At 36.7% G+C, this 15,935-nt stretch overlaps 1 protein-coding gene and 1 non-coding gene across 2 annotated transcripts in view; both read right to left on the bottom strand.

Moving 5' to 3' along the window:
- The window catches only part of KPNA1 (karyopherin subunit alpha 1), a 71,456-nt gene that overhangs the window by 20,726 nt on the left and 34,795 nt on the right, over positions 1-15,935 (bottom strand). Inside the window, exons 4-6 of the mRNA XM_005893417.3 lie at positions 11,097-11,196; positions 8,767-8,861; positions 635-766 (exon numbers count right to left, since the gene is read on the bottom strand). Of these exons, the coding sequence (XP_005893479.1) occupies positions 635-766; positions 8,767-8,861; positions 11,097-11,196 (327 nt within the window). The remainder of the gene's footprint in view (positions 1-634; positions 767-8,766; positions 8,862-11,096; positions 11,197-15,935) is intronic.
- On the bottom strand, positions 15,576-15,682 carry LOC138989585 (U6 spliceosomal RNA). Its single transcript, XR_011465851.1, has one exon. It is a non-coding gene; the product is annotated as a U6 spliceosomal RNA (small nuclear RNA).

Consider the following 15,935-nt stretch of genomic DNA (forward strand, 5'->3'; position numbering starts at 1 on the left):
TTTAAAATGTATTTTAACCTTGCTTACAAAAGAAAACAGTGAGCCAAGAAATTAAGAGCAATAAAAATGCAGAAAACTTGACTCAATTTTGGGAGGTTGATATACTAGCAATCTTGACTATAATCTTTCATGGGTAAATACATATGTTAGAACTTACAAATTATACACTTTAACCATATGCAGTTTACCGTAGGTTGATTATACCTTAATAAAATTGTAGAATAAAATCATACTCATTTAGTAACAATTTGTATTTATGAGTTTGACAAAGTTTGCAGTAATTAAAAATGCATTTTTTCTAAGTGATTTTCTGCCAAAAGTAACAAAGACTTGCTACTTCAATCAACACCAAAGAGTATTACAAAAAAAAAATGTAAGACCTTACATGGTCTTAAATGTATAAGACTTCAAGAATTTCAGGGTTGGAATAGAAAAACGGTTATGTTTCTAGGAGATGTTCTGCCTATATTCACTATGAAACGTCCTATTTAGGTTATGTTTAGATTTCTGGAACACTCCATGTGAGAACCATGGACTGTCGTATCCAAGTGGTAACACTAAGACTCTTGAATATAAGACTCAGGGAAAAACTGTATTCTTTAACCTGCTTCTCTTTACTTGTTTCATCTTTTACCTGTTCCTGGACATCTTCAAACTCTGAGCTGAGCAACTCTATGAAGATAGGCACAGCTCCTGCCTGAATCACAATCCGGGTCTGAAGAGAATTTCCTGAAGCAATATTTGTCAGTACCCAAGCTGATTCAAACTATAAAGATAAAAATAATTTCATTATCTTAGTAGAATTTAATAGGTTTACTTACAACAATAAGGTTTTCTTAAAAAAAAAAAGAATGTTTTCTATGCATGAAAAAAGAATCTGAGATCATTATTTGAATATAATCTATCAGGTAAATACTATATTAATTTAATAGAAGAATTCCCAAAGAAATAACCTTCATCAGGAACTCTGGGTGTCTAAAATTTCAGATCAAGATAGAGCTGACATGAGACCATAAGAAGAATGAGGGAGTGTTTGGTACCGTACTGTATTTTTCAAAAGGGTTAAGAAAGAATATATGCATTAATTTACTTATTGCACAGGATATCTCTTAAAGGAATCATAATAAACTGTAAATATTTGCTACTTACATAGAGAGGTCTAGGTGAATCAGAAACAAGTACAGGAAGGATAAACACTTATTAGAGTAAAACCTTTATGTAACCTTTAGCCTTATACCATGTTTATTATCTAATAAAAAATTAAATAATTTCTATAAAATAGGAAAAGTGAAATGGGGAAACAATATTAGTGTAAAATGTATAAAATATAGGCAGAGTGAAAAAGGCAGAAGACAATTTAAATGATTAAGCAGACCAAAAGGAGTTAACAGGCATACAACTAACAGAAATGGCAGCTTTAGACCATAAGAGATTCCAATAAATGAGCAGCCTTCAAACCAAGGCACAGAGGTAAGACTTTTTTAAAAACAGCATTCCTAAAGGTTAATAAACTGGTAAACAAAAGGTATGAAGGAAATTATGGCCAACAAAAAATACAGCACATTATTAATTGTACACATCTCTATGGTACCTTGACTCTTAAGCTCAATAAGATGAAATCCAAGAATGAACTCCTAAAATCCAAGAATGAACTCTCAAAATCCTATTTAGAGTTCTTAATTAAACTTCAGCTTTACTTCCTTCTCCTGTTCTGTCTCCTATTTAATATTCTTTAATGAAGCATACATATGGGGGCAAAAAAATTTAGAGATATGCCACTTGAATGAGAATCTCAATTTAAAAATCATCAAAAAATGGAGCTGTGATTCTCAAGCTTTTGGGTCTACCGAAAGGTAGCTGTCATATAGAAAAATAAATCAATCACTTGGGGTATGGGAAAATGAAAGAAACAGGAAAGCAATTTGATTAGCACAGTCCAAAGATACATGAATGAATGTCAGTAAATTCATAGTAGAAGACACTTAAAGAAGGGGATATTAAAAAAAAACCTATAAATGTGAAATAAAGTGGTCTGATAGCCAGTTAGGACACTGATATTACAGCAGCAGGGAGGCCAGACTAGGAGCACCACAGTTAAAGGGACTTTTTTTTGCATGATAACTCCTTACTATAATCTCACTCGCTAGTAAAGTAATGCTCAAAATTCTCCAAGCCAGGCTTCAGCAATATGTAAACCATGAACTTCCAGATGTTCAAGCTGGTTTTAGAAAAGGCAGAGGAACCAGAGATCAAATTGCTAACATCTGCTGCATCATGGAAAAAGCAAGAAAGTTCCAGAAAAACATCTCTTTCTGCTTTATTGACTATGCCAAAGCCTTTGACTGTGTGCATCACAACAAACTGTGGAAAATTCTGAAAGAGATGGGAATACCAGACCACCTGACCTGCCTCTTGAGAAACCTGTATGCAGGTCAGGAAGCAACAGTTAGAACTGGACATGGAACAACAGACTGGTTCCAAACAGGAAAAGGAGTACATCAAGGCTGTATATTGTCACCCTGCTTATTTAACTTCTATGCAGAGTACATCATGAGAAATGCTGGGCTGGAGGAAGCACAAGCTGGAATCAAGACTGCCCGGAGAAATATCAATAACCTCAGATATGCAGATGACACCACCCTTATGGCAGAAAGTGAAGAAGAACTAAAGAGCCTCTTGATGAAAGTGAAAGAGGAGAGTGAAACAGTTGGCTTAAAGCTCAACATTCAGAAAACTAAGATCATGGCATCTGGTCCCATCACTTCATGGCAAATAGATGGGGAAACAGTGGAAACAGTGGCTGACTTTATTTTTGGGGGGCTTCAAAATCACTGCAGATGGTGATTGTAGCCATGAAATTAAAAGACGCTTACTCCTTGGAAGGAAAGTTATGACAGCCTAGACAGCATATTAAAAAACAGAGATATTACTTTGCCAACAAAGGTCCGTCTAGTCAAGGCTATGGTTTTTCCAGTGGTCATGTATGGATGTGAGAGTTGGACTATAAAGAAAACTGAGAGTGAAGAATTGATGCTTTTGAACTGTGGTGTTGGAGAAGACTCTTGAGAGTCCCTTGGACTGCAAGGAGATCCAACCAGTCCATCCTAAAGGAGATCAGTCCTGGGTGTTCACTGGTAGCACTGATGTTGAAGCTGAAACTCCAAAACTTTGGCCACCTGATGCAAAGAGCTGACTCATTTGAAAAGACCCTGACGCTGGGAAAGATTGAGGGCAGGAGGAGAAGGGGAAGACAGAGGATGAGATGGTTGGATGGCATCACTGACTCAATGGACCTGTGTTTGGGTGGACTCCGGGAGTTGGTGGTGGACAGGGAGGCCTGGCGTGCTGCAGTTCATGGGGTCGCAAAGAGTTGGACACAACTGAGCGACTGAACTGAACTGATAAGTTCAGGAGACTTTGAAACACTGAATATAACAAAATAAAAACTCATTTTAAATCACCTCTGTAATTAAATTACTACCCAAACCAATGTTCTAGCCCTTTTCAATCTGAGTTGAAACCTGACATTTATACAGGCCTTTATATTTTAAAAGGATTATTCACATACTCTTAGCTGTTCCTTACAACAACCCAGCCAGAGACGCCTTGGTTTTCTAGTTTATTAATGAGGAAACTATCAGCAAAATATCCAATGATCACTAATGATTTGAGTAATGTAAGTCGAAACTAACAAGATAGATAGATAGTAGGCTTATGGACCAAATCAGTTTCCTCTCTGAAACACACCTGTAATAATGACAAGAGCCTTTCAATTGCTTGTGGTTTTGGTATCCAGGGCAAGTAATTTCGATTAATGACATGCCAGATTATTTAGGAAAAGCTGAAAGGAACACAGTTCACCTACAAAGTAGTTTCTTTTGCTTACTAGGAAAATTAACTAGTTTAAGAGAGACATTTGAAGTGAGTACAAAAGCAAACTCTCCTACAAGAAGGAAGCCTCCAAGTTCAACAGAGTCATCAGCATCTGAGAACAAGTCAAAAAAATGAAAACTCTGAGGAAAAGCAACCTGTAAAAAATGAATAAAATCAGCACAGACAGCAATCTATATCAAAGAGAGAAAAGGTTTGCAATGAGATTTTGATGCAAAAGAAATGGTAACAACAACCTGAGTAAATAAACAATATATTAAAGAGTTATCAGGGCTTCCCTGGAGGCTCAGTGGTAAAGAATCTGCCTGCAATGCAGGAGATGAGGGTTCAATCTCTGGCTTGAGAAAATCCCCTGAAGAAGGGTACAGCAACCCACTCCAGTATTCTTACTGGAAAATTTCATGGACAGAGGAGCCTGGCGGGCTACAGTCCATAGGGTCACAAAGAGTCAGACGTGACTGAAGCAACTGAACACAACACACACAGAGTTATCAATGAGAAGAAATCAGAATACTAATTGCTCCCAAAATTCAAACTGCTGTTTGATGAGGTTCAGCACCAAAGGTCTCCCAGAGAAAGAATTCTAGATGCCAATGAAGTGAATAAAATGGAGAAAAAAAAAAAAAAAAAAATAAGAGTGATAATGATTAGTAAAATGGAGAATAAGCAAATAATAGCCAGAACATGAATGGAAGAAAATTGGAAATTAGGACTTTTCAACAAAAGAATGTACCAGAGTTGTGTTTATTACTAAGAAGTACATAATGATTATAACCTGAATCCAAAGAAGAGTCAAAGACTCTCTTGGTGAGAATGGAAATCAGAAAGTAATTTTGCCATTACTGGAGACAAAAGGAGATGAATAACTATAACCAGAGAGCCATTGAAAACCAAATCATATTCATGGATTAATGAGGCATTAAAATATACACACACACACACACACAAATGGTGAAGATTACTGTGATGTTTACCTTGTAAAAACTTATCAAGCTCTGTACAATTTTCTACACCAATGTGTATGTGTGACATCTATGTATGTATGTAAGAGACAGAAACAGAGACAGAAAGGGAGGGACAGGCTGAGAATTCCCCATGAGTTAAACTCCTATTAAAGTGCTGCAAGAAGCAACTTTCTTCTTGTGTTTACATGTATTTAATATGTAAGTATGTTTTTAAAAAACTGGGTGAACTTTGAACTATGTTTCTCTTTCACTGGGTATTACAGTCATTACTTTCTGAGTGTGGTGAATGTTTCAGCCTCAGGTCCCAGACTAGATTCTAACACGAGAGTTGATAACAAAAACAACTGCATAAAGTTATACAGAAATGGCCAGAAAAGGTAATCTAAATAACCATGCAACTCAAGAAAAACTCAGCAACATGATGAAATGAAAAAAATCCAAGAAATGGTACCATCAGAAGTAATACCCAAAATAACTATAATCTTTACTCCTCTTTGTTGTTCTAAACTACTATATTCTTAGTGTTCTAAGAATGGCATCATGCGAGGAAACAACCTGTCATTCAGCTGTGACTGCTTACAAATTTTAATTCCACTTATTTTTCACTGTCCAGAAATTTCTAAATAAGCCTACAACTGAAATCTGAAGGGCACACTGAAGATTTGTTATGTTCTCTCTTTCTCTTCTCAATCTCTACCTTTTGGTGCCCAGTTCCTTAAATAAGGAAAATGAGAATCCAAAACTGAAGTACTTCTGACCTCCTATCAAGTTTCCCACTCCAGGTTGAAGTACGCCTGGCTCCCTTTCTCCATTTGGATCAGGACTCTGTTGCTGGCCACTTTGCCGGTTCCACTCTGGTTCCTAGCAAATGCCAGGCTCACCTGGAGAGCAAGTGAAAAGAGAGGCTCACATCAGAAAAATAAACCCAGATATCAAACTCTGGAGAGAACAGTGCCTGAGTCATCTGAGCAACCTTTCAAGATAGGTAGAGGGCTCAATGAAGATGGGAAAAATATAGGAGGATGAAGGCTTACTGCAGTTTATCACATTAAGCTTGTAGTGTTAACAAGAAAGGTAGAAATGGGAAAACTAATTTAACTCAAATTTACAACTTTAAGAGGAATATCTGTTTAATGACTGGAACTAAGAGGCAATTTACTTATATTCTAGCTATTTTTGTAAGTTTCTATAAGAAGGTTTGGGAATACATCTCAGCACTGCAAAGGATAGTACAAAAATGTTGGACCTGGACTCAAAAATGCAAACAAAGTGGGTCCAGGGAATACACCATGAGGCAGACCAATCTCATGTCAAGGGCTCAAGTATTCTGAGACCCACATGTTACCAAGCTTGAGAACGCTGTTAGTTAAATGGCATAGTCTGCTTCCAAAGTCCTAGATTCCATCCATGATCATCTCATTTGAGGGCAAGTGAGTATTTAGGTAGCACTGCCAAAAGCAGGCATTTTTATCACCTTGGTTTGCAACACCCCATTGGTTTGGGGATGAGGAAAGCCAGAAAGACAGTAAAGAGACCCTTCACTAGGATTCACAATTCTTTGTATATGGAATGAAGGGATTACATTTGTCCAAGGATTTATTAGTGAGTTAAGCTATCATGACTATGTATTATTACTCTCTTTCTGGAAGAGAAATGGCAAACATCTCATTCCAAAAGACACACTATTCAAATTTCCAATATGCAGTAGGAGTATCAGTGACAACTCACATCCTAGTGCTCTCCAAGGAGACAGAGGAAGGAGTACTCTCCAAGTTTCCCAGAGTATGCCTAATTATTTGACCATGAAGCCTCTTGGAATATATTTATTCCTCCTGCTTTTGGGGTAGTCAAGATTACCCATTAGTCACACTGGAGAAAGAATACTATGTTAAATGTACACAGAAGAAAATCTGAGGATGATGACAGGTTTGTTTTCTCTCTCAGTCTTTGGACTGCTAAGGTGAAAATCATGAGGTGGTCACTTCCAGAGGAATCATTTCTTCATCTTTCACCTTAATAAATAGTCTGTACAAGGGAGGAATCTGAGAATTTTGATACAAGCAAATTAAAGATTTCTGAAGGCTTTTATCTTCAGATATGTTAAGATACAAACTCCAGGATTACAAAATCAAAATGATGTAGAATTTACAAGTGTTAGCTAGGAGATGGAATTGTCTGAGAGAATATACTGCGCTCTTTAGAGAGGACTGGAGAGGGTAGGAATGGGGAAAGATCCAATTCTCTGACATTTTTCATCTTAGGACTAGATGTACCACCTTCCTTTAATGAATCCATTAAGGAACTGGACCTCTTCAACCATCTACTAAAAACCAAGTCCAAGAGTAAATTTAGGATCTCAAAATTACTCTTGCTGTCAGGGACAGGAAAGAAACATATTTTCACATAAACAAAATGGTAATTTTCCCTACCTCCCTCTTCCTATAAAGCTTTTCAAATGATAAACTGCAGTAAGGCTCTTCATTTGGTCCCTGTGGTTCTCTTGACAGGTTGCTTAGGGGCTCAGGCTCTGATCTCTGCAGTGTTGGTTGTCTGGATTTCCTTTTTTTTCCTGAGAAAAGTCCTCTTTCTTTGCTCTCTAGGTGAACCTGATTATTTTCCATGTGTATGGTGATCCTGGCCTTACATGGGGATCAGAATTACAATCCAGGAGGCAGCTAGCAAAACAGAATCTTAATTCAAATGAACTTGGGAATCAGTAAGTGTCAAACTGGAGAAGAAAACTGATGGGACACTGAAGTACTCTACCTTTTCTGGATTTCTTGTTTTTCCTCTGGAAGGAACTCATCACCGCAACAAAGAGTAAAAGAAAGACAAAGATGGGATGGGAAGAAAGGAGAGAAAATATCAAGACAAAGCATCAAGCTTATGAATTATCAATAGTGCTCTGGACAGTAAGGAACCTGGGGAGAGGAGCTATTACTTATTAAAAAATACCCCAGTCCTTACTGCAGCCTTAGAGTAAGGCAAAGGTAATTATACAAGAGGGTGAAAGTTATCTTTATGATTAACTTGTTATTAGCAAGTATCTACTTGGAAAAATAAGCCATTTTGTAATCTGCATGGGACCTAACTGATCTTTAGAGTTGCAGAATCTTTCTAAAAGGTTTGAATCCCTCAGAAAAGATCCTATAAGTGAGAATTTAGGAATCACATAAATTTGTTAAAGAATAACACAGAAATTGATTCAGCTAATTACTACAAGGAAGTCTAGCTACTGAAAGATTTCCAGTTTACTTAAGATCTGACTATTCAGAAACAATATAGTATTTTTAAATTTATAGCTAACTTCCAAGATGCGAGTCAGTTCATGGTTCTTTTACTGTAAAAATTATCTAACACCAAAGTTATAGAATTTTCTCTTGGAATTCCTATACAACAGTACTGACAGAGTAAATTCACACAGGAGAAGGCACCCAGATTCCCCAAAAGGCTACGTTCTTGTCAACTCTTTTGGGGTGAGCGGGGGAGAAGATTAATTAGAACCAGGTTTGGGAATCAGTGAGTCTCTGATCTAGCCCATGTTACAAAGCCCCAAAAAAGCCAACAAGTATAATCTAAAAATCCTTCAAAACCAAATTTTACAGAGTCCGCATTAGGTCCTTAATAGGTCGTCCTCTACTGCAAACAATTCCCTACCAGCTAAGTATGATCCATAGTCATCATAAAATATAATCTTTTACATGAGTAAAAATGACAAGAATTTTAAACAGTAAAACCAAGGACCTGGATGTTTACAAGGAATGAAAGCAGCTTGCAATGGGTTGTCAAGAACATCACTATCAAAAAATTAATCCTTCAACTAGATTAAAATAAGTAACAAATCTGTATACAAAACATAACTTTGCAATGGAAATTAAAATATAAGGCAAGAAATGAAAATGGTCCGCACCTGCAGTGTACAATTCTCTTTTCGTTTGAGGAACTCCACAAACCTGGCCACTACTCCTGGTGTGCTGATGACTTCATCAATAGGAGGATTAGGTTCTGTCTCCCCATAAAATAAAAGAAGAAAAACAATCCTTTGATTTCAAGTCAAGGACTTTATAAAGCTCAAACTTACTTCATAATAGCCCTCCCTCAATTTAAGCATCTCTTTCATGTTGGAAATCTAAAAAAGAAAAAGAAAATGTAAAATTGAGTTCGGTCACTCTGAAACTAGGGTTGCTTAAAAGATTTCAAAATAAGGGACACCTTAACATGAAATGATGGGCAGAATTCCTAAAAATTACTGCCTCTATTATTTTAGAAAACTTACAAAGTAGGGGGAAAACATCAAAAGACAACCACTGTTAAGTCTTTTTTTTTTTTTTTTTAATATAAATTGTCTTAAGAAACTGGATTAGGAGATTCTGATTTTACAGGATCTAATTTTACAGCTGTAGTGATAAGTAGGTGCCAGCAAAAATAAGAATGACTTGCCAAATTAATCTCATTTTCATTTATGACACAGAGTATCTTATAAATAAAGTCAGTCAACAGAAATGTATTGGGTAAATAGATAAGAAATGTCCTAAACAATTAGCATTGTAATTTCAGCAACAGATCTGACGAAGTTTTTGATGACATTCATGTAGCTCTGCAAGAAGCTGGATAACAGCACTACTAGGGACTCTCAGCCAAGTCAATGGACTCACTGGAAAGAGATGACTAATGGTTCAATGTTAATTTGGTGCAAGCTCTAATGACATATCCTCTGCCTGGTTCAACATTTTTATCAACCATTCATATAAACACAACAAATAAATTTGATGATTACAATAAAAATGAAGTCATTAATATGCTAGATTACAGAAACAACATATAGAAACAACATATAGAAAGAACAATAAGCCAACAATAAGCTGGCAATAAAACAACAGGGGTAAAGTAACATTCATATTTTAACGCAATTTAAAAAATTCACATGGCTACATAGACAAAACCTAAAAACAGTTCATAAAGGAAAGTACTAGGGAGTATGCTGCTGCTGCTAAGCCACTTCAGTCGTGTCCAATTCTGTGCGACCCCATGGACGGCAGCCCACGAGGCTCCCCTGTCCCTGGGATTCTCCAGGCAAGAACACTGGAGTGGGCTGCCATTTCCTTCTCCAATGCATGAAACTGAAAAGTGAAAGTGAAGTCGCTCAGTCGTGTCTGACTCTTAGCGACCCCATGGGCTGCAGCCCACCAGGCTCCTCCACCCATGGAATTTTCCAGGCAAGGGTACTGGAGTGCGGTGCCATTGCCTTCTCCACTAGGGAGTATAGACTGTTGAAAAGACAATGAAACATTACTATGCCATGGCCACCAAAATAAATGATGCTAGCCTGAAGTACATTATTGGCATATATAGTTTCAAGATAAGGAAGACAATCTCCCACACACTTTAGAGTAATAAGAATGTAATAAGTATCATATTCTAATTATCACATTTTAAGAATGGCTGGCAAACCAGAATACAGGCAGGGAAGTAGCAATGTGGCAAAAAGCCTTAGAAAACCACACTGTCTGAGAAAATAATTTCAGCATGCTGAAAAGAGGTAAGACATTTTTAGAACGGGGTGGGGGGGAGGGAGGTATTTTTACAGGTTGCTGTGCACAAAACAATTATCTTTTTCCATGGTGCTACGTTTTCATTCTGGTTATCTTCAAGAGATATATTAATTTATCACTAATGATTCCAAATAACCATAACCTACTATTGGGGGGCAGGAAGGAAGGCCAACTATTTTAAGTATTTACTATCAATATTTCCATATGGCTTAGAGTTCCAGAGTTCTTACGTGCTCAGAAGACAAGAAGTATCACATCTCATCCTACTCTAATTATACCCAAAAAAAAAAAAAAAAGGCAGTTATCCTCTCCACTAATAAATCCATACTTAAATCAGCAATAAACTGCTAACATTAAAATCAATAATCACTACTCTTCCAAGTGATACTTTAAGTTTTTCTTAAAAGAGAGTGGAGTTTCTCATTTTAAATTAACATGAAATGTTGCTACTCTTATCACTTTAAGATCTTTTATAAAATGCCTCAGATAGGAAAATAATGCTACCTTCTGGTACTGGTAAGATCACACAAATAAAAAAAGAAATTAAAAAACTAGCCATGTCTATAAGCATCCTTTTATTCTGTTGATAGACATACTCCAAAGCAAGCTATCTATGTGTAAAAAATAGATTATGGGAAAGTAATATTCTGTACATAAATGAAAAATACTTAACATATTCAGAACTCACCTTTTGAAAGCAGTTTTCTGAATTTCTGTGTTGCTGAAAGCTGTTGCTCTGGGCTATTGGAAAATATCATTTCAATCATGTCAGAAGTAATAACACCACCCTGGAATCACAAATAAAAAGCATATATAATAAAATTTTAACTTAAATTCAAAGGAAAACAAAGATAAGTGGCCAAGTTACTGAGTTACAGAAAGGTAGCATAATCTTTGCATGTATAAATGCATGAGATGATTAATAATACAATGAAGCCAAAAATCTTTGTCTATCATTAAAAAACTCACAACTGTTGAGAAAGTAACCTTAATAGTAAACACTAAGATAAGGCATTTATTCTTCTTCCTCTCCTGCTCAACACATGGCTGGCTGTTCCTTGCATTCAGATTAAATGTTAAGTTCTAAAACAAGGCTTTTCCTGGCCTCCAAATCTAAAGCAGCTCCTCTCTCTCTACCACATCATTCCACTTTAATCCTATACCCAGCCCTTTTCACTATCATTCTTCTTAGTTACCTGTTTATTGTTTAGGTCCCCCAGTATTCTATAAGCTTCACGAAAGCCAAACACCCTATCTTACTACTTTATCCCTGATGGCTGGCATACTGTAGATGCTCAACAAATATTTACTGAATGAATACACAGTAGTCTTGTATAAATCACAGATTCTAGCCACTACCAAATTCAACAGCTGACTCTTAAAGTTTCTATTGTCTTGCTTTATAAAAACCTTTCACTTTCCCACTAGTCTCTTACTGTTTTAGTGCTTTCCCAAAACCCATCCTCAGCATTAGTAAACTTATTTCTCAGGATCACTTGTCACAATGAAATAAAGTTCTTATCATTTCATGAAAGGTAATAATAAGATAAATAGAGGAAAACTGCACTAAGTTGTAAATGCTAGATGGTTGGTAAGCAATATCTAACACTTAAGAATAACGAATAAAGGATAAAAATGGTGGAGACCTAATAGATGTTGAAGAGATCAAGAAAAGATGGAAAGAATACACTGAAGAACTGTATAAAAAAGATCTTAATGAAACAGATTACTACAATGGTGTGATTAGTTACCCAGAGCCAGACATTCTGAAATGCAAAGTCAAGTGGGCCTTAAGAAGCACTGCTGTTAATAAAGTTAGTGGATGCAATGAAATTCCAGCAGAACTATTCAAATCCCTAAAGGAGGATGCCATCAAGGTTTTGCATTCATTATGTCAGCAAATCTGGAAGACCCAGCAGCGGCCACAGGACTGGAAAAGGTCAATCCTCAGTCCAATTTCCAGGAAGGGTAGTACCAAAGAATGTGCTAACAATCAGATGAGTGCTAACCATTGCACTCATCTCCCATGCCAGTAAGGTCATGCTTAAAATCTTACCTGCTAGGCATCAGCATTATGTAAACCAAGAACTTCCAGATGTCCAAGCTGGATTCAGAAAAGGAAGAGGAACTAGAGATCAAATTGCCAACATTTGCTGGATTATAGAGAAAGTAAGGGAATTTCAGAAAAACATCTATCTATGTTTCATCGACTATGCTAAAGCCTTGGACTATGTAGATCATGACCAACTGTGGAAAGCTCTTGAGAGAGATGGGAATACCAGACCATATTACTTGTCTCCTAAAAAACCTGTATACGGTTCAAGAAGCAATAGTTAGAACCCTATATGGAAAAACTGATTAGTTCAAGATTGAGAAAGGAGTACAATAGGACTGTCTGCTGTCACCCTATTTGTTTAACCTATACGCTTAGGAGAAATGCCAGGCTGGATGAGTTACAAGTTGGAATCAAGATAGGTGGGAGAAACATCAACAACCTCAGATATGCGGATGACACCACTCTAATGGCAGAAAGTGAAGAGGAACTAAAGAGCCTCTTTTTGAGGGTGAAGGAGGAGAGTCAAAGAGTCGGCTTAAGACCAAAAATTTAAAAAACTAGTATCATGGCATCCGGCCCATTACTGCATGGTAAAGAAGGGGAAAAGGTGGAAATAGTGACTGATTTCCTCTTCTTAGGCTCCAAAATCACTGCAGGTGGTGACTGCAGCCATATCAGAAAATGATTGCTTCTTGGCAGGAAGTGATGACAAGCCTAGACAGTGTGTTGAAAAGCAGAGACATTACTCTGCTGACAAAGATCCGTATAGTCAAGGCTATGGTCTTCCCAGTGGTCATGTATGACTGTGAGAGCTCGACCATAAAGAAGGCAGAATACCAAAGAATCGATGTCATCGAACTGTGGTGCTGGAGAAGTCTTCTGAAAGTCCCTTGGACAGCAAGAAGATCAAAGCAGTCAATCTTAAGGGAGATCAATCCTGAATATTCACTGGAAGGACTGATGCTAAAGCTGAAGCTCCAGTATTTTGGTCATCTGATGCGAACATACGACTAATTGGAAAAGTCCCTGATGCTGCAAAAGATTGAGGGCAGAAGAAGAGAGCATCAGAGGATGAGATGGCTGGTCAGCATCACTGATGCAATGAACATGAACTTAGGCAAACTCCGGGCGATGGAGAGGGACAGGGAGGCCTGGCATGCTGCAGTCCATGGGAGTCCAAGAATAACCCATGGGAGAATGAAGCATTCTGCTCTTAAGAGTCAGAAAAGTAACTTTTCAAAGTAACTTTGAAACTTATAAGTCTGATTCCTGAATAAACAAAAGTGCCTACATGATCCTGTTAAGACTATGCTTTCACAAATATCTTTGTTTTCTTCCCTCTCTTATCCCTTTATCATGTAAGATATATTGCCTTTACATTCACAGTATTTAAATACAGTTAACTTTACATCATAGCAAGTTAAAGGATATCAAAGAGTGAAATAACCATCACTCAAGGACTTTTCCCCTTCTGAGGAAAAGATTAGTAGATCTTTAGCTGCATGAAGGACAGCTATATTATGTTATGAGGATGTATGATCTTGTCATCGTCTTTATCTGAGACTCAGTTTAAAGACCTGCATATGGATGGCACAATGACAAGAAGTAGATTGGGATAGTTAATTTTATGTGTTAACTTGGTTAGGTTGTGGTACCCAGCCATTTGGACAAACACCAGTCTAAATGTTGCCGTTGTCTAAATGTTGTCTAAAGGTTATTTTTTAGATGTGATTAACATTTTAATCAATACACATTATCCTCCAAAATGTGCATGGGCCTTATTCAATTAGTTGAAGGGCAAAGATTGAGATTTCTTAAAAGAAGGAAATCAGTCTCAAACTTTTACCTGAATTTCCAGCCTACTAGCTTACCCTACAAATTTCAGACTTACCAGCTCCAACAATTGCATGAGCCAATTACTGAAAACTCAAATAATCAATGGATCAACCAATCTCTCTCTTCCTCTCTCCCAATCCCCAAATGTGTTCTATTAACTCTGTAGAACCCTAATACAGTTCACAAAATATGTCATAATCATTTAACATCTACTTGGAAAAAAAAAAAAAGACAGCTCAACTTCCTGAAGAGTCTGTAAGAATTCACCACAAAATGATAGTGTTGGCAACACGTTTACATAGATTTCAAAGCAATTTAAACTGCTCTAATCCCAAAAGAAAGCTGGTCCATAAAAACTGAAAGAGAAAAAAAAAACTGTAAAATACTGTGCATAATATACTATTATTTGTCAAAAAGAAAGGGATTTTTCTCAAAAGGAATAAGTTGAGAATTTAGTAACAGTGGCTGTCAGCGGGGAAAGAAATTGGGTAAGGTAGAAGAGAAAAAGATTTTTCTTTTTTTGAAAATCATGTATATATATATGATTTGTTAAAACATTATATACAATTGATCAAAATAAACTGAAAACCTAGACTAGTGTTATATCCATATAAGTAAAGCATAATTTACAGATAAGTTTATGTAACCCTCAATAAAGTTACAAAATGGGTTATAGTAGAAAATTTCAACAGTTGTGATGTAGAATCAATGTTTTAAAACATATGAATATGCCCAATTTTGTACTCTGAATGAGTAACAAATTGGGAATTCCTTAAAAGCATGCCTTGTTATCAACTTTTTTCTTTAACTTTTTTTTTTTAATTCATTTATTTTAATTGGAGGCTAATTACTTTACAATATTGTGGTAGTTTCTGCCAAACATTCACAGGAATCAGCCATGGGTGTACATGTGTTCCCCATCCTGAACCCCCTCCCACCTCCCGCCCCATGCCATACCTCAGGATCATCCCAGTGCACCAGCACCCTGTCTCATGCATCAAACCTGGACTGCTGATGTACTTCACATATGATAATATACATGTTTCAATGCTATTCTCTCAAATCATCCCACCCTCGCCTTCTCCCACAGAGTCTAAAAGTCTGTTCTTTACATCTGTGAGTCCTGCTGTCTCACATATAGGTTCATCGTTACCATCTTTCTAAATTCCATATATGTGTGTTAATACACTGTATTGGTGCTTTTCTTTCTGACTTACTTCGCTCTGTATAATAGGCTCCAGTTTCATCCACCTCATTAGAACTGATTCAAATGCAAAAAATATGGAACGCTTCACGAATCTGCATGTCCTTCTTGCACAGGGGCCATGCTAATCTTCTCTGTATCGTTCCAATTTTAGTGTATGTGCTGCCGAAGCAAACACATCTTTAACTTTTTATTTCGTACTGTGGTATGGCTGATTAACAAACAATATTGTGATGGTTTCAGGCGAACAGCAAAGCCGTTGTTATCAACTTCTAAGGAATAATTTTATAACTATCTTTTAAAGTTTCAACAGCTGAATTAACTCATAATTTAGTTATTCTGTTAAACTGCATGCTATTCAAAATATAATAAACACTTAATGAACCGTGAGTTTACAGATATAGTTTCCTTTTAAAAATGAAACACCAAGT

This window comes from Bos mutus, chromosome 1, assembly GCF_027580195.1.
Source record: "Bos mutus isolate GX-2022 chromosome 1, NWIPB_WYAK_1.1, whole genome shotgun sequence".
Taxonomy (NCBI): Eukaryota; Metazoa; Chordata; class Mammalia; order Artiodactyla; family Bovidae; genus Bos; species Bos mutus.